Source organism: Dermatophagoides pteronyssinus, unplaced genomic scaffold (assembly GCF_027571235.1).
Source record: "Dermatophagoides pteronyssinus isolate colony J.1.1.1.1 unplaced genomic scaffold, Derpt_VIB-CSIC_2022.12 sq0007, whole genome shotgun sequence".
NCBI lineage: Eukaryota > Metazoa > Arthropoda > Arachnida > Sarcoptiformes > Pyroglyphidae > Dermatophagoides > Dermatophagoides pteronyssinus.
In genome coordinates, this window is record NW_027461531.1 from 2,579,637 (window position 1) to 2,603,433 (window position 23,797).

General features: G+C 31.2%; 4 protein-coding genes across 5 annotated transcripts; 2 read left to right on the forward strand and 2 right to left on the reverse strand.

Moving 5' to 3' along the window:
• Positions 1–27: 27 nt before the first annotated feature.
• On the forward strand, positions 28–2,228 carry LOC113792906 (uncharacterized). Its single transcript, XM_027342867.2, has 5 exons — positions 28–317; positions 382–527; positions 591–725; positions 788–925; positions 979–2,228. Exons 1-5 carry the CDS (start codon positions 164–166, stop codon positions 1,744–1,746), a joined length of 1,341 nt encoding a protein of 446 aa, XP_027198668.2. The 5' UTR covers positions 28–163; the 3' UTR covers positions 1,747–2,228.
• Positions 2,229–2,266: 38 nt separating this feature from the next.
• Positions 2,267–17,015, reverse strand: LOC113792780 (uncharacterized). The gene is made up of 4 exons (XM_075820579.1): positions 15,790–17,015; positions 6,135–8,369; positions 5,200–6,078; positions 2,267–5,132 (listed from the first exon to the last, which is right to left on the reverse strand). Exons 2-4 carry the CDS (start codon positions 7,699–7,701, stop codon positions 2,278–2,280), a joined length of 5,301 nt encoding a protein of 1,766 aa, XP_075676694.1. The 5' UTR covers positions 7,702–8,369; positions 15,790–17,015; the 3' UTR covers positions 2,267–2,277.
• A 2,519-nt stretch (positions 17,016–19,534) lies between these two features.
• LOC113793027 (microtubule-associated protein 1 light chain 3 beta-like) lies at positions 19,535–21,705 on the forward strand. 2 transcript variants are annotated; one of them, XM_027342996.2, is made up of 5 exons: positions 19,535–19,684; positions 20,384–20,525; positions 20,596–20,758; positions 20,828–20,933; positions 21,011–21,705. In XM_027342996.2, exons 2-5 carry the CDS (start codon positions 20,480–20,482, stop codon positions 21,074–21,076), a joined length of 381 nt encoding a protein of 126 aa, XP_027198797.1. In that variant the 5' UTR covers positions 19,535–19,684; positions 20,384–20,479; the 3' UTR covers positions 21,077–21,705. The 2 variants fall into 2 exon arrangements, with proteins under 2 accessions (XP_027198797.1, XP_075676706.1); XM_075820591.1 differs by having other exon boundaries at positions 19,541–19,684; positions 20,208–20,525.
• LOC113792995 (PIN2/TERF1-interacting telomerase inhibitor 1-like) lies at positions 21,404–22,739 on the reverse strand. Its single transcript, XM_027342961.2, has 3 exons — positions 22,560–22,739; positions 22,213–22,507; positions 21,404–22,141 (listed from the first exon to the last, which is right to left on the reverse strand). The coding sequence occupies exons 1-3, from the start codon at positions 22,621–22,623 to the stop codon at positions 21,703–21,705; spliced, it is 798 nt and encodes a 265-aa protein (XP_027198762.2). The 5' UTR covers positions 22,624–22,739; the 3' UTR covers positions 21,404–21,702.
• Between the last annotated feature and the right edge of the window lie 1,058 nt (positions 22,740–23,797).

Consider the following 23,797-nt stretch of genomic DNA (forward strand, 5'->3'; position numbering starts at 1 on the left):
ATGGACAACATGAGACAGTTGTTTTCAGATTCTCTGATCTCGATACAATCGATATTATCCTCGAGTATTTATTTTTGTTGAATGCATGACTATTCACCGCTGAAATACATATGCTTCAATATTGTTCCATATTACAATATCTATAATCTACTAATTTCAGAAAATGGATGATAAAATTGAACAACCAGAAAATGGAAATAAATATGAATTTAATACTATTTCGGATAAAAAAGATTTCGGTTCATTAGGTATACCGAATTATATAATTGAATATGATCCATTGAATTTAGTCATCAAATGTCCTCGTTATCATCGATGTAAGTTTTCTTTTTTTTAACTAATAATGATAATAATAATAACGAATATTTATCATTTATCAAGTTATGACAAAAGAAAATTCAGAGATCAATATTGATGATCTCGATCAGATACAATTAGAAATGGAAACGTTGCTTTTGGATACGATGAAACGATTACGATTACTGAAAAATGAATTGAATGCCAATGAAATTAAAATGTTAAAAAATGTATGTAGAAAAAATATATCCGTATGAGTAATTCATAATCATCGATGAAAAATTTTTCTATAGAACATTGATGCATCATCATCATCATCATCATCATCAAAGTCAAAAATCGAAATAAAACAACCGTATGCTGTAAAAGAGAAAACTTTTGAAAAATATTTTGATCGAATAACATTTAAAAATAAAGCAAATGGCACGGTAAGTTTGAAATTTGTTTTTGATGAAAAGAAAATCAATTTGTTGACAAATTCACTTTACAGATGCCAACAAATTATGAAATAATCGAGCGTTTCATTGGTACTCCATATCCACAGCTCAATGATGTAGATATACCTAATCAATTTTGGTCATTTGTACATTATTTTCATGATATTTCACCTACCGAAGAAGAAGTCAAGGTATTATAACAATTTTCTTTTTTTTGTTAATCTAATCTAATCTCTTTTTTTAGCAATGTGCCGCATTTTATGACGCATGTGAATCGTTGAATGATGATTTATCACTAATAACTGGTTCGAATTTAACGACCAATGAGAAGAATGATGATACTAATAACGACAACAAAAGTGATGAAAATCTAACTGAATATCTGGAAAAATTTATTCATCATTTTTCCAATGATGAAACAAGTACGGAAAATTCACATGGTCCATTTACCAAAAGGTTAATGACTAGTTTTATCAAAATCGAAGAAAATGAACCCATTGAAAAAAATGAAAAATTGTTAGATGAAGAAACTATAAAAACAACTAAAACTGGTGATATTGTTCAATTAACTGATGATAACAAAGAAAAACAGCCATCAAAAATGTCCAAAAATCCGATACAAATTGAGCCACACCGATCGCAAAAATTTGAACAATCATTACGCAAAGTTCTTAAACAAATGAATCTGCTACATTCTCAACCGAAAGATACGAATAATAAAAAATTTGAAAAAATTCGTCAATCCCTATTGAAAAGTCATCGATTAGCTGAATTAAAAACAAACTATAAATATGCATTCAATGATCTGATTCATGATCGTATGGAAAAGAAACTTCTTTCGACATTTAATAAAATGTTCCACACATACAAATCAATTCGATCATCTAGATTAAATACTTTGACTAAAAATAGTCAAAATAATATTAATGTAGATGATTATCGTCAATTTGATCAACTGTGGCAAACACGAGTACGGTTATTAAAATATCTCAATTTATACAATCGAATATGAGATTAATTGTTTTTTTCAAAATGAAAATTTTCAGATTCATTTTATTGTCCATTATACATTAATAATTATCTGACAGACGAAATAAAATTGATTGAAATGATGCAAGGAAAAAAAAGAAATAACAATATATTTATCAATATAATAATTAATAATAATTTAAAATTTGTGATGAGCACGAAATATATGTTTGTTGTGTTCAGAAAAAAAATCATTTAGGACAGACATTAAAATTTATCAACGAGGTCAACTGAACACCATTGTATATTATAAAATCTGGTAATAAGAGATCATCATAGGTTGTGAATTCAGATTTTTGTTTGTTTCGGCATCCAAATGATGACTCGTTGATAATGATTTTTTTTGTACAAATATTTGTAATGTGTTTTATGATAATAAAATCTGTATATTTACATATTGAATTGTCTTCATGCAAAAAAAAAAATTAAATAATTTTCATTATTGTGGTTGAATTTTTTGATCAATATTCAGATTAGTACAAATTGATTCATGTCTATCGTATGTACAAAAATTTTAAAAATTCGAAGACATTCGTGGATTATTTGCCGAATTACGTGTATTCGTTGCATATAACTGTTGTTGAAAATTATGATATTGTTGTGCATAGGCTGAATCATTATCAAATTTATCAAATGAATCTGGATGTAGTACTGGTCCATTATTACCACTCGGTTTTTGCCCTGTTGGTGGAATAGGACCATTTACAGGTGGTAATGGTGGTCCATTTGGTCCAAAATTAGAATTTGGTGGTGGCGGTGGCATTCGACTAGGACCATTTGTCATTTGATGATTAGCCGAGCCAGGTTGACGATTGAACATCATATCATTGCCGGCACACATGTTACCTGGTTGAGGTGGTCCTGAAACAGGCGGTCCAGCTGCCGTATTCATGTTCTGTGGTCTCATCATCGATGGCCCACCAGGACCATGTGGTCCCCCGAAATTCATGTTCGGGCGGTTTGGTGCCATCGAACCAGCACTATTAGGTGGATAATATGGATTTGATGGCGGAGGTGGACCAGATGATTTATTACTACCCATATTTAATGATTGTTGCAAAAAATCTAAATTAGGAGGACGATTAGGTGGTGTTGTCGTTGGACCTTGTGGTCTTGATGGCAAATATTGTATCGTATTTGGTGCATCAGGTTTTACTTGAATATTAGGTGAATTGTAACGTTGACCATGATTATTCGAGGGATTCATTGGCCGATTAACGTTAGAAGATGGTGGCATTCGGGGTCCAAAATTACCTTGAGATCCAGGACCACCGGGTTGCATCATCGACGGTATAGGGCTAGGACCATTCGATGAACTTTGATCGATCATTGAATGTGTTGGTGTATTCATTGGCATTGGTGAGAATGATCCACTGCCTGAATGCATACTGCCACCATAAGGAGGATCACTATTGGGAGGTATCATATTCGAAGGCATCGAAGAATTAGTTGATTGGGAGAAATTATTTGGTGGATAGTTCATTGGAGGCATATTAGTTGATTGAACCATATGTGGTGGGCCACCATAATTATTAGAATCGTTCATATCATTACAAGGTGGCATTTGACCGATTCCTGGATCCGGTCCGAAAGATTGATCATAATTTGCTGGCATTCGGCCATTGCCTCCTTTTTGATTTGGACCCATCATTTGATTTGATTGAGCCATCATGCCTGCTGATGCACCGCCAGTCATTGGACCAGATTTTGAATTCGGTCCAACCATTTCAAATGGGGGTGCCATTTTCTGCAGACTTTGTAATGAATTAATTGAATTATCAACCGATGGATCATTGAAACCGGAACCACCAGGACCCGGCGGACCGCCACCGTTCGAAAATGAACCACTCATGCCATCATTGATGGGTGGTATTGAATTAGCAAAATTTATATCGCATAATGAATTCGATGATGGAGGATATGTACCCATATCGGGACCATTGCTGCCTGGTATTCTTGATGATTTCATGTCGCAATTAGAAAAGCGAATAGAATTAGGATCATTTTGATTGAATTGAGGACCACCACTTTGATTACCACACATTCCATGTGATGGTGGTCTATTATAGTTATCCATCATAGGTCCCCCATTAAATCTCATGTTATCTTGATATCTGGAATCAAAATTACATGGTCCAGGAGGAAATCGTGGATTATTCATCGACATTGGTGGCGGTGGATTATTTGATTGTTGATTTGGACCGCAAATAAAATCATTGGCGAATAGATCATTATTCAATAGATCATTGCCACCACCCCCACCTACCATCATATCGTTCGTTTCTTGGAAATGAGCATTAGGCTGTTTTTGTATAGTCAATTCTTGACCTTCGAATGTATTGATATAATCGATTTGTTGAGGCGAGGGAACGGGCATTAGTGGATGTTCAGATTTTGCACCAAACATAAGATCATTATCCATTGATTGCTGTTGTTGTTGTTGTTGCTGCTGCTTATTCTTTTTACTATTACCCGGCGAAGAATTGGCCCGAGAATTCGATTTAGGTGAATTAATTAACGGTGGTCCATCAATAACCACAGGAGTGGATGGACCTGAACGAACTGATCCGGGCGTATAGTTGGCCTGTCTACCTGAATCGGATGTCATTCGAGGTGACGGTAAGGACATTGCGGCGGGAGATCCTGGATGTGGACTTGACATTGATCTGTGCAGAGTGGGATTGTATGGAGGTGGTGGCACACGATTGCTTGGACTTTGATTGATACAAGATTGATTTGGGCTATTTATGGGACCTTGTTGTGATATGGGAGATAAATGATTAGCATTTTGTTGTTGTTGAGATCCTTTCCGTCGACTATTAGACGTTGTAGTTGCGGTTGTCGTTGATGTAAATGGTTTTGTATCATCAATCATTGGTGGAAAATTGGGGCCAGAACCAGATTTGAGCCATGGATCATTATTATTATTATTGTTCATCATTGGATTTGGACAGAAATTCGGATTGAAATTCATATCGGACGGATTCATTCCTGGTGGAAGTGGATGACCATGTGGATTCATTGGATGATTGTGAGGATCAATATTTTCTTGTTTAAATGACATTTGAGGATCGGAATGATGATGATGATGAGGTGGTGGTGGTGGTGGATGAGAATGATGAAGTGGATACATCATCGATTGTTGATTAGAATTGCCTGAGCTCATCATTGGATCCATCATGCCAGGCCCAAAATGGTCAGTATTTGATCCGGGTGGTTGAGCGTTTTGCGGTGACGGTCCTAAACGATTATTTGGATTTTGATTCGCTTCCCGTTGTAAGAATTCTTGTTGTATATTTGCCAATATGGCCAATTTATTTTCACGATGTTGTTTTTGTTGAGGTGTAAGATTATCATCTTCAGTGCAGCCTATGTTCATAATGAAAGAAAAGACAATCTAATGTTTACAGGTTTTTTTGAAATAAATTACTCATACCCATAGGATAGCCTCGGGGATTGAAATTGTTGCCACAGTTGTTGTTATCGTACTGTTGAGATGGTGTTGGTCCACATTGTCGCATCGGCGGTGCATTCATTGGATTGACGCCACATCCCATTTTCATATCATTCGAAAAAGGTTGAGGAACATTACCGCTACCAGACATATGATGATGATGATTGTTAGGGGGTGGTGGAGGTCCGGATGGAGGCCAATTCGGATTCCATTGGCCAGGTCCTGGCGATCCAGCGCTTCCATTACCACCTCCAGGTCCTGGTCCAGGTGGTGGATTATGATTGTAAGGTGAGAAACAAGGAGGATTCGTTGTTCTAACGAAATTGCCTCGCATTGGAGGCATTCCATTAGTTGATGCATTCGGTCCGCGTATTCTTGGCTGTCGTATGTTGCCCGCCATCCATGAATTATTCGGCTGACGATTTAAGCTTTGTAGTTTGATTGAATTTTTTTCCATAAATTTTTTAGTTATTGGTTGATTCATATGAAAGTGTATGATGGAGGGAAAACGTCCCTGTTCGACGGCATCGGCAGCATTGTTGGCCATCATTGTATTGAATACAAACACCTGATTTTGTTGTTGAATAAATTGGCCACCTCCACCACCACCGCCACTTCCCATATTACCGATTCCACTGTCCATAGGAGGTGTTTTCATGTTTGGTGCATGAGATGGAGGTCCTGTGTTTGGAAGCATATTGGGATTCATGTTGCACATGTTTTTATTTGGTCCAACATTCATCATATTCGATGGTGGCATATTCATGGGTGGAGGGCCACCACCCATAGAATGACAATTAGACAATGACATTCGAGGAGGAGGACAAGAGTTTGGCATCGATGGCGGTGGTCCACAACCATCTAAAGTAATAAAATTATAATTATTCCATATCCGGACAATAAGCGAAAAAACTTACCAGATAAATTTGGACTAAATTCATTAGGAAATTGTGACATTGTTTTGGGCCCACAATCAACATCGAATGGTGAAATACTACCATTTAACATACCGGGTGGTGGCGGTGGTCCTGAGGATGATGACATACCATTAGGCATACCACCACAAGGCATTTGATTGTTGTTTGATAGTGGATTGTGAGGTGGCGTCATTGATGAAAAATGATTCATTTGATTTTTATTATCACCCATCATCATACCGGACATGTTATTGTTGTTGGGACCTAAGGCCATTCCACCGCCCATACAACTATTTGGATTCATCGACATTTGTGATGGATGCTGTGGATGCATAGGTGGCGGCGGTTGATTCATTGCAAAATTATTCGATGGAACACCCATGCCCATAATACCAATGCCATTATTGTTGTTGGACATTAGATTATTCGGGACATTAGGATTATTGTTAACATTATTATTATTATTTCGATTATTGCAATGTTTTTTGTTTGGATTATTATTACCACCATTGTTGCCATTATTTATCGTTTTGTTTTTACCATTATTAATATTGGTATTGTTACATATTTGATTATCTACGTTGGATGATGGTTGATGAACACTCAATGGTGATGATGATAATAAATTTGGCGTTGATGATGTCGATGTTGTGGATGTATTGGCACTGTTTGTTTGGTTTGGTTGTTGTTGGCTATTGGCGAATGGTGATTGTGATGAAACTGGCGTATATTCACCAGTTGGTGTTAATTGATTGAGCGATGGTGAACCGATCATCGGTGTCATCGATAAATTATCATTATTCTGAGAACCAACCGAAGGTGGACAGCCACCACCTTGAATCATTGATGCAGGTGTACTTGGTGCACTATTCGTATTATTGTTATTGGTGAATGATACAGATGATGGCGTCGATACATTTGTTGGCCGTTGTAGCCCACTATTTGTCGTTATTGATGATGTTGATGTTGATGATGGATCAGATTGACTATTGATAGATGCTTGTAAACTATCTAATGGTGTATGTGGCGCACTGCACGAAGATGACACTGATGATGGTCCTTGTTGACCACCACCAGTACTAGTCATAGACATTGATGATATTAACTGATTGTTCGATAAAAGACAATCCTGTGATGATGATGAAGAAGATGGTGTTAATGGTGTTGATGGCTGTCCAACGCTACCACTTCCACCGGTAGCTGATGAACATTGTGATAATGATGGAAGAGATGGTGGCGGCGGTGGTTGTAATGGTGTTGTTCCATTTCCACCACCATTGTTATTATTACCATTATTATTGTGATTATTGCCACCATTTCCAGGGGCACAATTCTGGCCATTACCAGAATTATTATTATTATTATTATTATTGCTATTATTATTATTCGATAATTGTTGACCAATATTATTATTATTTGTATTTGTATTCGATGTTGTTGATGTAGATGTAGAAGATGACGGCGCCACCGCCCCCGTTGAAGCCAATGTTGCTGTCGTTGTTGATGTTATTGTCGATGTTGTTATCGATGATGCTTGTGTTGGTGATTGTTTGTCAAGAATGTTCATTTTTGTTTTGATATTTTTGAAGTTGTTGTTGTTGTTGTTGGATTTGTTTTTGTTCGTTGTTGACAACGACAACGAATGTTATTAGTTGAATAAATACTATATTATTATTATTATTATTATTTAAATAATTATATGGATTAAACAACGAAAATGATGATGACGATGATGATAAATTTGAGGACAATGATAATAATAATGTCGTCGTTGATGATGATGATGATAAGAATAAAATCTTTGATCGTGTTGTTAAAATCGAAACCATTGGCCAAATTCAATAGTAATTTATGTAGGAAAAATAAGGAGAGAAACAAATCTTGATTTGAATATATGAAATGATTGAAGAAAATGAAAATTCAATATAAAGTAATCGTAGATGTAGCAAACAAACGAACGAAAAGAAAATATGGGACACTTGAAAAAAAAATAAAATATATCGACGTTTCAATGAATTACGATAAACGATGCTTACGACGACAACAACAATAAAAAAATCATAAAATTTTGTTTTTCAAGTATCACATAAACGCTTTTACTTCTTCGGTTATTTATTTTTTCATGTTGTTAATTAAAAAAAAGAGACTCGAATTTCGATTCGAATAAAGATGAATTGATACAATTACGATTCGAGGATTATCGATGACCAATTGATGATTTTAAAGAATATCAATCTATATATTTGGTTTTAAAAAAAAGAGAAAAAAATTCTATTAAAATCAATCGATTCGATACAAACAAAATTTTCAAAGTAAAGAAAAAATCAACTTCACTAAACTAACTGACAAATATTGATTGACACATGTAAATCATTTGAATATAAACCAGAATCAATATCATCAAAATTATTCATAATTTCAGCATGCTCTCCATTATCATTGATTTTTTTTTGAATGAAATTTTATCTTCAAATGAAACACAGAAAGAAGGAACAACAAAAAAAATTCTTTTCAAATAACGTTAAATACTAAAAAATGGTTCGAATATCAGCGACAATGTGCTATTATTTTATTTGCCATCATCATCATCGTCATCATAATCATCATTCTGTATTTTTCGGTTTGTTTGTTGCTAAATATCAATGAAAACAAACACACACATATATACAAAAGAAAATGGTTTCTATTTATAAATCCATATCAAACCAAACAAAAATATCAACACAAAAAAAAAGATGAACTGAATCAGTATCAAAGACAAAAAGAGAGAAACCTCTCTTTCGACATCTAAACAACAAGAATCAGAAACAAAACGAAATTCAAAAAAAAAAATCAAATCAAATCAAATCGAAAAAAAAGAATTGAATCAAAAATAATGAATATTGAATATATTTCTTCTTTGAATATTGCTACTACCAAATGATTTTTTGCTTATTAAACTGAAAATACCAGGCGTCATTTTGGAATATGAAAAGATTTTCGTTTTGTTTAAAACATATTTTTGATTTTAACCAAAGAAAAAAAAACGAAAGAAAAATTCATTCGTAGAATCTGAATGTAGAGGCAAATAAAGAATATTCTTTCGAACACTTACACACACACACAAATATTGACATGAGAAATAGAAAGAAAAAAAATACAATAATAATTTCAAGAAAATGTCTAGCCAGATAATAATGATTTGGGATAAATATAACAGGACAAAAAATAAAAATAAGATAAACCGACGAACATAGGTTATTGTCATTTGGGACCATTCATTGCCACAATGATAAATGATTATATCATTGATCCCATCTATTTAATATTTGTGTGTGTGTGTTTTCACCTTGCAGCATATATTATCCATATCCATACTCTCTATCCATGATCATCTATAAACAAACAAACAAACATAACACAACAAACAAAGATAAGTATACTTGAAAATGATTTCTTCATCATCGATCTTTTCTCTATTCTTTCTTGTTTTCAATCCAATGCATGTATATCGGATGGCCAAAGAAAAAAACTAACCACCAAATTCAGTACCGAACTGGTATATGACCAAAGAACAAACAGAAGCAGCAGCAGCAGCAGAAAAAATTCTTTATAATGGTATCAAAAACAACAAACAAAAATCAAATGTAGGGGAAAAAAGAAACTAACCAAACTACACCATCATCATCCACAGTGTGGAATATAACATCGAAATCCAAACTTGCCCGCAAAAAAAGCAAGTTTGTATTCACAAACGATGAGATGTGATCATGATCGAAACCCGAAATTTAAGAGGCGCAAAAGTTCATTTCTTTCATGATGATGATGATCTCTCTCCCTTATATCAGTGAATTTGTTGGTTTAGAAAAAAAATACAAATGGTATATATCCAAATATATTCAATTGTTGTTGTCCAACAAGTCTTGTTTTTGTTGTTGCTGTTTCTGCTATTGGTTTAAACAAAATAAAAATTTTGAAAAAATGCCGCGTTCAGAAACAAAAAAAAAGTCCAAAATAGTTTTATCCACATGCCACCAAAAAAAACACCATACTAAAATCTATTGAAGCTTGTAAAAATATTTTTGTTTTTTTTTCTCTACACAACAACATTACACATTCTTCTGTATAGAATGCATATACAACAAGCGCAGCAATGATGATATATTTAGCCAATGTTGTAATTAACGCGCGAGCTTCGAAAGATTTTCATAAAGAGCACATACACATAGAGGAAAAAGAAACCAGTTTTTTCAATGCTGTTTAGTAGCTCATAATATTCTTCTTCAAACCATATTAATAGCTTTGGTTGGTTTGTCGAATATCTGTATACAGCGCGGCATTTTCATTTCGACTATGTCGACGACGGACAACAACAAATTGACCATCTATCTCTCCTGATCCATTATAAAAATTGGTTGATATTCAAAAAATACACATGTCGAAAACAGCAAATGATTATACGGCTACCACTACCCGAATAATAAGAAAAAATAAGTCGATCGATCGTTTGGACTTCGAACACTTTAAACATACATGTATATTCATCAAAAAAAAAAAAAACTACCACCACCATCAATATGAAGATCATGGCTATTTTGGATATGAAAATGATGATCAAAGTAACAAGTGTTCATATATCATCATCATTTAGTAGTGGGGGTATGGATATTGATGATATATTATATATTTTTTTTTGTTCTAACAAGCTATAACCAATCACCACCACAAAAAAGAACTTGATGATCTTGATTTTTTCTTGATAATGATCATCATCAACCACCATTTTTTTTTCTTGGAATAAGAGCGATAAAAAGTTGTTGCTGCAACAACAACAACTACCAATCATAACAAACATGTAAGCAGCAACAAGAATAAGATGAAAAAAATAAAGCAATTGCAATCAGATCATCAAATGAAAAAATTGAATAAAAACAACCTGTAACCACTACTGTATCAATGATTGCATCAACCATACACACATAAAGAATAGAATTTACTATCAAAAAAAAGAAAAGAAAGAAAAGATATAAGACACCATTATTTGTTAGTTAATTTCAATATCTTTTTTTTTACTAACCATGGATTCTATTCGAAACGAAGATGAACGTATAGATAGGATTGGATTGTGTGTGTGTGTGTATTTTATATGTTATGAACTGGTTGAAAGCGTCCAGGTACACTGACCTTACCTTTTTCTTTCTTTTTTTCTTCTTCTTTGATTCATTGCACACCAGTTCAAAAACACATTCTTTCTGTCTCTCTCTCTCTTAATCAATGATTCATATTCTTATTATTATTATATATAGATAAACCAGAAGCCAAAAAAACACGCCAGCCTTTTGGATTCAAATACAAGGGAATCTTTATTTTTTTTTCGGTGCAATTTTCATTGATGAATTTTTTTTCAATTAAAAAACATACAACTCTTTCGTTTTATTTGATGATAAACTTATTGGACAAAAAAATATTTTAGTCGTGTATTTAAGTTATTGGTTGGACGTTGATGATAATAAAAAATGAAAAACAGAATTTAAAAACATAAAAGAATCTACACAAAACAAATCGAGGAAAAACCATGCATGCAAATAAACAAATCCATATCAACCAATAATAAAAAAATAAAGACAAACAAACGAACAAATCAATCGATGATGATAGATGAGAAAGAGAAAAAAAACAGAAATCCTAATCATTAATCCAAGAAAAAAGAAGCCTAATATCAATAATAATCACGAGCAATTTATAAGATAATCAACAACAACACGTAACCATCACCAACTAACAACAACGACTATACGGACAGCCAATAACAAAAAAATGAAATGAAACAAAAATAACAAACCAGATTATCAATACGAACCACTACTCTTTCAATAATATTTAAGGCCGTAAAAAACGGATATCACACACTCAGAAAAAAAAGGAGAGAACCAAGACCAGACCGAAGAAATAAAATGAAAAATTTTTTCTTTCTTTTTTTTTAGAGATTTCATTGGATTCAATTTCGAATCGTATGCAATGTGTATGCATACACATCATTATTACCAATTGTGCACTATATGATTATTGATGATAACGACAACCAAAAAAAAAGCAGAAATAAAAAATCCAAACGCAAAAAAAATAACGTCGACATAACCAGAACATCTGGTTATAGCACCCACACACAAACCATACACAAGACGATCACGATGACGACGACATTGTCTCGACTGATTGATTGGTATTATACATGATGTGTGTTGTTGTTGTTGTCATTGGTTCGATGATATTTTTTTCAACAACATCATCATCATTATTATCATTATCATTACTATGGTTAATTTCACAAAACATATTAAAATTAACACACCAAAAACGCATGATACATATAATATAGTGCATATAAATGTATGGAAAAAAAAGAGAAATAAAAATTGGTTTTTTTCTGGTCAATTGAATTGCTATGGATTATTTAATATTTCTTTGAGAATTTTCTTTGAAAATCAAAACAAAATTATTATTGATGAATATAAGAGAATCTAATGGCTAACACCTAAATGATAGGTGTTTTTTTCAGTTAATGAAACATATCATAGGTATATTCAAATTCAAATATGAATTTTTAAGCAAAGTATACAGGTGTATCATATTGTTGATTCTTTCTTTCTATTTTGATATTCAAAATCAATGATAAGTTACTCTTGTTGAATCGATTCTTAACGATAGAACCGTAATGATTCGTATCACTTATTATCACCTAGGAAGCGATTTAGCGATCGATTAGATAGATTAACATAAATAATCATATCAAACATTATCATACGATATATTTCCGGTTGTCATACATTTATTTTATCATCTTATATGAAAACAAGAAATTTATACTTTAAAAACCTATTTAAAACTGATAAAATTGATATTTTTTATTTTTAAAATCAACATTGTTCATACATCCGACCAATGTATCTTCGAATATTGTCTTGGTATTTTTTTTTCTCATTTCTTCTTATACCAAACTAGAAAAAACTACAGGCGCATGCGATAAAATAAAGAACCACGAAACAAACAGAATATTTAAACAAAACATAAATTCTACAGAAAACAATAATAATTTTCTCAACATTCACATATCAAAGAATAAAGACCTAGGAAAAAGGAGGTAGAAAAATAAACTATAGGATAGGGGGGGATTTAATATTATTATTATAATATCGACAGAGAAATGGGGAAGCATCAAGTCGATATTTGTTTGTTTTTTTTCACCACTATTCTAGCAGTATATTGAAAGTATGAAAGAACAAAATATCAACCCTCATTAAAAAAAATAATGGGGCAAAAAAAAGGATATATGTGATCTTGGGAGCGACCAAAAAAAAAAACACCCGATATTGGAATTCCGTTTGTGTGGTGTGTGTAATGTATATAAAGGGCAAAAAGTGAATGAAAAAAAACATTGCATGTGTTTGTCGGTAATATATTAAGCTTTAACCATAATGTTTAATGTATAGTTTACAAACATACAAAATACAAACAGTATACAAACACACACACACACACACCAATTCCGAATGGTTGGTATATATGCGATCAAGCCCGATCCCGGGAGTTCCAGAGGAAAAAAAATTCCGCTCCACTCATACAGTCTTTTCTTTTTTTGGTTTTCGTCCATCGAACCAAAAAAAAAACAACCGACCAGGCAAAATGATCGAAACCAAACCAAACGCAGCAGCAGCAGCAGCTATAGTTAGGCTAACCCAACAATCGCCGAAAAGTAAACGAAAAAAAAAGTAGAAAAAGAATCAATCAATAGGATTCTACAGTCTCATTCCTCTTGGGTCGTTTTTTTGTTTTGAATCTTTCGTTATTCTATCTTGGGATTGTTTATCGCTACCATATCGAATCAATGATGTTGATGAAAAACAAGTAAGACGATTCTCATTGATTCTCTTTGGTTTGGTTTTTGCTTATCTAAATAATCTAACTTAAGGATTACCCATATATGATTATGATATCCTATATGGAATATTCCTTTTGATATTTTTACCATTCATTATGTAAAAGAAAAAATGAATAGAATTCAAGTTCAATTTGGAAGTATTGTCAACATAGTTATTGATTATCAAAAACTTGGATGTTATTTTTTTGTGGTCAATGAGATCAATTATATTAAACACGTGTGTTCAAAACGACTGAATGACAAATTCAAACCAGAATAACTACACAATGAATATAAATTATGAAATCAAAAAAAAAACCCAAATAAAATTGAAAGAAAAAATGCAAAGCAAAATTTGAAATGAATTAACAATGAGCTAAAATCAACAGAATCAGAAAACCGGTGAAAAAAATGAGGAAAATCTTGAAAATAAAATGCCATTTAATTATGGTAGCGAGAAAAAAAAACAGCCAACCATAATCAATCAGCTAACCAGAGATTCATAGTAAAAACAAGATTCATGAAATTTCATGAACAAATTCTTTGGAATAAACGAAAATGAAATCCAAAAAAAAGGGAAAATCTAACAATAACTAGTCGCGCGCCAAATGCCAATATATCACACACAGCGAGAGAGAAAGAAAGTAAAGACGTAGAATACAAATCCTAGAGAATAAATAGAAAAAAAATTCGGGTATTGTTCCCAAAATATCTTGCAATCAGGCAAGGTGCATGAGTAAAAGAATATAAGCGCAATCCACCCCTGTTTTCCTGTTATTATTATTACTATCATTATTTCCGGCGTTAGTATTAGTAGAAAAAAAATTCTAGAAATTGTAAAAGAATCATATCATCACCATACAAAAATGTGAGCGTTCACACCAAGATTTTTTTTTGTTTGTATGTAATAATAACCGCCAAAATACTAATAAAAAAAATATTAAATTCTTGATTCAAATTAATTTTTATGTGAATTTCTATGTTGGTAAATTTTCTTTTATTCATTTAAAGAAAATTTTGATTGGATTCTGAATTATGATTAATTTATAATATTTCATTTGATGAAATTTTGATAAAACAAATGAAGCATTCAATAAGATCGAAGGGTTGAAATATTTTCGGCCATAAAAACGTGGTAAACAAAATTGATAGAAAGATATCAACCAAAGACATACAGCTTTAGGGTCTTTTATCATTCGGGTTTAGCAATAAATGTATGGTGTGTTTGTTTGTTTGTTTCAACAACAGTAAACCAAGTCAAAAAAAAAGACCTAACTAAACAGAGCTTACGCACACAACATATGCACACACCAACTTTTTTTTTGAGATCTATGAACAAATTGGCTTGCCAAAGTCATTCAGCCAGAAGAAGAAAGGAGAAAAAATAATGTTCCATACTACCGATAGTTTTCAGTGTAAAAGTTCAGATCATAATAACAAAAATTTTGGCACAATATGTTCCCGAAATAAGTTTCTTTTTTTTTCCCTTCGTGTGTTCACGTCTTTGTGATTGTACATGCAATGGGTCTTTGTCCCTAGGATCAAGGCCATTTACACAATTTATTTATTTATTTATTTCGGATTGGCGCGCACGATTTCACACTTATTTGATTGATTAATAAATTGATGATCAATAAAATGAATATATTTTTCCTGGATTTATAAATCATCAAAAGTATTGGATGTTTCAAACATATCTTTAGCCGGTATTTCAACATCAACAATAATAACAAAAAAATGACAAAAAACCAAACTTACATAATTTCAAAAACATGAAGTTTCTATTGATTGAGAATTTGACATTTCAATTTTTCAACAAAAAAATAACAACACAGCGGATCAAGAATGAGGAATTCAAAATAGTGACGGTGCTGCTGAGTAACAACGAGAATCCAAGAATCGATAATCTTAGAAAAACAGACTTTGTCATAAAGATCTGAAGACGTAAAAATGGAAGCAATTTGTAAATTGAGCGAATTTGGTTTCAATGGTTGATTTGTTGATGATGACAAAATTCATAGCTGTCATTTTGGTTGATGATATTGATTTGATTTAAGAATATTTTTTGTGAAAAAAAAAGAAAAAGAAAATCACCTGAGAACAACGAATATCATTATGAAGCATCAAACATGTGATAATTTGGTGATCGCAAACAACAATAATAACATTTTTAAAAAAATATAGCGGACATTGTTGTCTGTGTTTATGAAAGCAGCAAGATGAATTCACCACACTATCACGGCATGACAATACACATGATTCGAATATAATTCTTTTAGAATCAAAAAATCACCACAACATGAAAAACAATGAAAAGAATACATACAGAAGAATCTTTGTTGGAATTCAAATGATGAAGAATCAAATTTTGTGTTTGGATCTTTTTTGTAAGCCGTGCATGTTTTATTTTTTTTTTGTTATTATTTTGCCGTCGCGTCGGTGTTGGATTGCTTGAGATTTGTTTTCCTCGTATATACAACAGAAAATAAAACAAGATACGTATCGTTGTGTATATTGATAATATGATGATGAAAATAAAAAATATAACTATGACCAGTAATGATTATTATGATGATGATGATGATGACGACGACGACTCTTAAAATAAGCAAGGATTCTCGCTCTTTTTCTCTATCTTGGATTGGTTATTGTTGTGGATTTTTTTTAGAGTTAAATTTTTTTTTATAGAACGAGCGCAGTCTCACCATCGTTGTTGTTCAGAATTCTTCATTTTTTTCATTCGTTCGAAATATAATCGCAGTTGTTGACGTTGGTGTTCACATTGTGTATGAAGAGAAAAAAAATGGATGGAAAAAATACCGAGCGAAAAAATAAACCGAATATAAACACACACAAAATCCAACAAAAAAAGAAAGAAAGAAAGAGCAGAAGATCGTCTTCGATGTAGAAGAAGAGAAAAAAAGAATCCACTTGCACAACACACATAAAAAGAACGAACGAATCGAACGTTCAACAACAACAACAACAACAACAACAACAATGGTGGTGGAAGAAGAAAGGAAAAATCTATAGAAGCATTGCTCACAAAAAACAAAACGAGAGAAAAGAAGAAAAAAAAGTTGTCTGAAAAAAAAGAATGCACAACAATAACTTGATGAGGAAGCGGGAGAGAAGGATACAACAAACATACATTCGAACAAGGCTATTGCATGTTCCAATAATACTACTACCTTGTTGGATAACGACAAGTTTCAACAAAAATAAAAAAAAAAGATCATTCTGTTTGTAGAACGCATGTCCGATTTTGTTGTTCCTTGATATTTTGGTTAGAATGATCATGGATAAAAAAAGAGGGTGAGTGATCAATTTCCATCCATTTTTCATTTTCCAGTTCCAGTGGTAATACTATCTGTGTTCTAAACTGATGATAATAGAAATGAATGTGTGGTAGTATCGATGATTTATCGTATTTTGTTATGTGTACCACTATCATCATTGAGTTTATATATCATTAAGATCCTAATAGACTAGCGGCTATTGTAGCCGACGAATATTTTCATGGAACACAAAATGTGGTTGTTGTTGTTGTTGTTCTGGTTATTCCAATAAAATCAAACTTTGAACCATTGTATCGACCAAATAAAAACTATTTATAAAGTCATATTTTCTCACCCTCCACACACCCACACAAACAAGCAAACAAACATGCATGTCTATTCAACCAACATTCAGCATTTTCATTCTATATCTGAATATTATTCTTGACGATGAAAAAAAAGCGCGTAATGATCATCATCATTTGTTTCATCTGAATTCGAATCAAAAAAAAAAAAAAAAAAAAACAACAAAACTATGGCCTATGGTTTTTTTTCTTTTATAATAAATGTCGTCGTTCGGTCGTTCATTCATTCATTCAATCCGATCTGATCCAATTCAATCTTTTAAGAAAGGGAGGATGAGATTCTGGTTTCATTTGTACAGTTGGGATTTTTTGTTGTTGCTGGGAAAACACCAAACGAATATTCCAATGACTCCCTATTTATGATTCAATGCTTATTACGCCTGAAACATTCATTCGAAAGTATAAATTATGACTAATCCAAGCTCTGGCGTAGTCGACAAAAAAAAATGATAGAATTCACAATGATTATGATGATGATAATGTTGAGAAAAAAACTAACGACAGACAGACAGAAAACAAAAAAAACGAATTCTGTATTAAACACCCAATTTTGAAATGGCAAAAAAGGCGGCAAAAAAAATGAAAAGAACCAATTTATATTCTGTCTTATTTTTGTTTATGTTGTTATTGTTCAAATGAATTTTCGAGATTCGAATTTTTCGCTCTTTATCCTTTTCATGATCATCATCATGGTGATGGTGATGTAATCAAAATCTTGTCAATTTTTTTTAATTTTTTTTAAACAAAAATGATTTGAACAACGAAAAAAAAATCTAGATCAAACTTTGTAAAGGAACAACAACAACAACCGAAAAAAATCATTGATGATCATAATCAAATTCACCTGGAAAAGAGATTTTGAACCAGAAAAAAAAACTACAGTAAGTTTGAAGAAAAGAAAAAAATCTAAATTCATCAGTTTTGCAAAAGAGAGAAAGAATTATAACTAAAGATGATGATTATCCAATGGATATTTTGGATCATCATCATCATTATGATCCTAAAAATGTGTTACCATACTGGTTTTTTTTTTTTTTTGGTTCATGGCAAGCATTATTTCAATTTAAACACCACATACATTTGGATCGAAATAAAAAAAAATTTCTTTTCTCTCTCTCTCTCTCCATATAGCCATGATGATGATAATGGCGAAGAGGGTGCGTATAGTCAAACAAAAAAAAAAAGAAGGCCGAACCTAATCTTTCTTTGAAAAAGGGAGGAGTGTATTGTTTTGGACATTTTTTCAAAGAATAAGAAAAGGAGGAAAAGGAGGTTGTCCTTGCTATTTTTTTGTTTTGTTTCCTAATCAAAATATGTATAATGCGCAATGGTTTTCTTTTTCAATTGAAATGTTAACATTATTGGTATCAATCAAATTGTCTATATTCTTCGTTAGGCGATGAAAAAAAAACAAAGAAATTCTTAAATTGTTTATTACGGCAATCGATAGATGTCACTATTGGTTTCACAAGTGCATTTTTTTACGATTTGCACTTAAAACTTTGATTTGAAATCAATTGAATTTCGAATTATTACTTTTTTTTTTTGTTAATTTACGAATTTTTAAATGTTTCGTATCCTTTTTCTCATTCATATTTTGGAATCATATCAGGTTCTATTCTTTTTTTTTTTTGATAGTAAAGAAATATTTTCATCTGAAATTGATCCATTTGGATAAAAAGGATTTCGCGGATACGTACATTATGAATTTGTTATTTTCTTTTCATTATAAAAAAAATAAATCCCTCCCACTTTATTTGTTATCATCATCATATGGTTTGTTATTGTTGGTGTGTGTGCATCATAAAACATTCGAATGTTTTCGTTTGTAATACGCATTCGCATGTTGTTGTTGTTGTTGTGTTTTTTGTATGTATCTTCATTATTCATTGGTATTTTTTTTTATAACTAAAGTGTTTTCTTTTTGTTGTTGTTGTTGTTGATTTGATTTAATTTGATTCCCTCTTTTCGTCCGTCAAACGTTTTTTTTACATACGCACTTTTTTTCTGGTTTGTATATTTGGTTATTTTATTATTATTTAAATCATAAATAAAAGAATCATTAAACACAATCAATCGTAGTCCATAATTTGGCAAGAATGTATTCAAAAAAAAGATAACAAAAAAAATTGATTTAGTTTTTATTTTGTTTGGTCATACATATACAAAAACAAATGTGGTTGTCATCATCTTTATCATTAGTAAATTTGTAGACAGTATGTGAGATGTGACATCATACCATTTTTTTTCCTACACAATCCTTAATCATCATCATTATTATTATTATCATCAACATCATCATTTTGTTGTTGTTCATATATAATAATAGAGATTTATTATTTGTCAACAACAACAAAAATTTCATCACCTACCTTTTACCTATACACATTAAATTATAGTAGTTTAATTTATCTAAAATTATTAGTTGAAAAAAAATCTATATCATTTAATTTATTTTAATTTTTTTTTCTCTCTCTCCCTCTCTCTACCTTTCTTGCAATCAATTGATGAATCAATTGATTTAAAATAAAAGATCGTCACCTTGTTGTAATACATTACATAAAACGTCATTTGACTTTGTGTTCTAAACGTCGATCTTGAATATTTTTTAATAATAATTGTAATTACTAGTCTCAAAATAATAATTATTTTTTTTTTGAAATTTGAAAAACAAAATCATCACTGCTATAATTCGTTTCAAAATCAAAGTTTTTCTCTTGATTCTCATCATCAACATCATAAATATCAAAAAACCAAAATCTTCCAGAATATTTTCATTGATATTATTTACTCATTGAAATCATCATGGCTTTGGCATCGAACAAATCGTTTAAACAACGTCGATCATTTGGTTTGTTTAAAAAATTATTTTATTCTATCAATTTAATAACTTTTTTCTATGAAATTCTTCAATAATCTAGCCTTACGAAAACAAGACATTGATCAAATTCGTCAAAAATACCCGGATAAGATTCCAATAATTGTTGAACGTTTCCATAGTGAAAAACAATTGCCCATATTGGACAAAACTAAATTTCTAGTACCCGATGTGATAGTTCTTGGTGAATTTAATAAAGTAATAAGGTTAGTCATAATTTGCATATTGTATGAAGTTTTTTCTTAATCATCATCATTTCAAAACAATACCAACAGACGACGATTAAATCTACATCCGAATCAAGCATTTTTTCTTCTTGTCAATGGACGTTCAATGGCATGTCAAACATCCACTATGGGTGAAATATATGAACGTGAACGAGTAAGTTAATAGAGAACAAAAAAAATCTCGGCAAAAACTTTATCATTGTAAAAATTCTCTATCCATTAAAAATTCAGGATGAAGATGGCTTCCTTTATTTTGTATATGCATCACAAGAAGTTTTTGGCTGTGAACAATGCTAAACAAAAAATTTGGTTCACTCAATTAACTTTTTTAATGTCCGAAAATCAAAACAAAAACTAATTCAACGGAATAATGAATAAAATTATAACAATGAGCAGAAAAAACTACAACAATAAACAGTAAACATAATCGGCCATAAAATTATCAACTTCGGGATTCAAGAATATTGGTGTGTCTTTCGCAAATCTAAACACCTGCCGGAAATGACATTAAACATTTATTTTAAAAAATATTCATTTCATTTTTACAGCTAAATATGTATCATAACATTTGTTTATGTTGATCACTTTCGTTTTCTTTATTTCCTTCTATCAAACATTATAAACCACCTTGTGAATACTTTATTGAATGAAAAACAAAAAACATTCAGGTCAAATGTCGACACTGTCTATATTTGGAAAAAATTGATATATAATATGATCTTCGAATATTTTCATTTTTTTTGTTTCGTTTTATTTTCTTTTCTTTTTTTTTGTTAAAATGTAATGGCACAATATAAAAAAAACAATTTTAATCGCCAATTTGAATTTCGTTTTTTTAATTATTCAAAACAAACAACCTCCCCAATGTATCTCAAATGAAATGCAATAATTTTGTTCATGCTACAATAAATTACGAAATTTGATTAGTTTTTCTTTCGTCGTTTTTTAGTCAAATTTTTTGCTTTGTAGTCATTATCATCATTATCATTTTCGGCTAAACACAAAGGATCATCATTATTGTAATGTTGTTCATAAGAAGTTATTTTCATCATTTTTCGTTTTTTCAGGCTATCATTATCACAATGATCGCTGCGTAAACAGATTGTATGTTCATCATCATTATCATCATCATCAACATCATTAGATTCATTAAAATTTGCAATGATTTTGATTGATTTTGATTTACGTTTCATTTTTTGTTCCAGATAATCCTGAATGGATAGTTGACTTTTGATCATTGTTGGTTTTTCATCATCAGAATGATTAGAATTTGTTTTCTGTTTATCTTTGGTTGGAAATATACAGTAAAGATCTTGTTCGGATTTGATTGATAAATTTTTCGCTCTTAAAAATTTCTTATAACTAATTTAATTAATGAATAAAAATTTATAATTAATAAAGCAAATTATAATGATTTCAATCAGTTAACTTACTGTAAACGATTGCTAGATTGGGTCTTCTTCTCAAGATCTTTGATTTCATTTTGTTTCCCTTTTGAATTAGTGTTATCGTTCGGTTTATGATATTTGGATAGATCGGACAATATTTGTTCATAGACATTATTATCTTCAATCCAATCATTTGATTTAGACTTATAACCAAAACCTTTATTGTCGAACTTAAAACTAGGCTTAATACTTTCCGTAATGCCTGTCTGATCTTTACCCAATCCTTGACCTTCTTGCCAGCCCATCGATTCGAGCATTCGTTGACCAAATTTTTGTTTATCTACAAACACATGGATTATTACAAGAAAATAGAGAAAGAAATTTTAATTTACCATTTGCCCATAATGTTCCACGTGGATTCGAATAAATTACTTTTTGTTTACGTTCAGCCAACATGTTTTAATTTAATTAAAAGATAATTATTTATAAAATTTAAAAAAAAACTATTTAAAATCCTAAAAATGAGATCATAACAACAAAACACACACATCAAAAAAAGGATGTTAACATGTGACACGTGATTATTAATAAACAGCGTCATCTATCCGGAAAATGCTAAACTTATCGATAAATTTTCAATTTTCAAAAAAAAACAAAAACAAAAATTCAAAATCGATTTTAACGAAATTTTATCCATCGTTAATATTGTTTTTCACGCTTGAAAAACGCTTTTTATTCCTAAAAAAGAAAAACTTTTAAAAGATAGAAATTAATTTTAACAAATTATCATCATTGATATTGTTATAGCTGTTGGAATTTATGAATATAATTTTTTTTTCTCGATCACATCGTTTAACCGAATCTATGTTTAGGTTAATAAAATAATGACTACAGAGAAAAAAATAAACCCAAAATGATTGATGATTTTCTTCAGATGAATTGAATGAACATTTTTTTTTCTCTTTCATTCTTTTGAAAATTGAATAATAACAACACAGTGTGAATGGTGAAATAAAATGAATGATTCTTTTCTTCTTTATTCTCGGGCATTCAAATGAAATGAAAATGAGAAAGCGACACAAAAAAATGATGTTTTTTTTTCTTCAAAATTCTCATTGCGGTTACATAAATGATGATGATGATGATGATAAAAAATCACGGGTTGTGAAACTCAATCTGTTCTGTACACACACACACACACACAAGCACATCAAAACATCCAAAATAATTATTATTTCTACTTTTGATGCGAAAGAATTTTCTATATACACACACACATACCCGATTCCGGTCGAATTACGAAATTAACCGAAAGAGTAATATGGAAGGAATGATGATGACGATGAAGAAAAAAGTTTCCCAGGAATTTTCATTCATTCATTCATTTATTTATTTCCCGTTCGCATAATAATGCATCCATCCAGAATTAATTATCAGAAAAAAACAAATTTTTTTTTTCATTCAATGATTCCTGCATAAAAAAAATCAACAAGGTAAAGAAAATTTCTTCTCTTTTCCATCATCATCATCATTTACATCAGCATGTCTTTCATTCGAATATTTTTGTTGTGTATGTTTGTGTATTCAACGATTGAAATTTTGGAATGCCAAAATAGATTTGTCATTACCG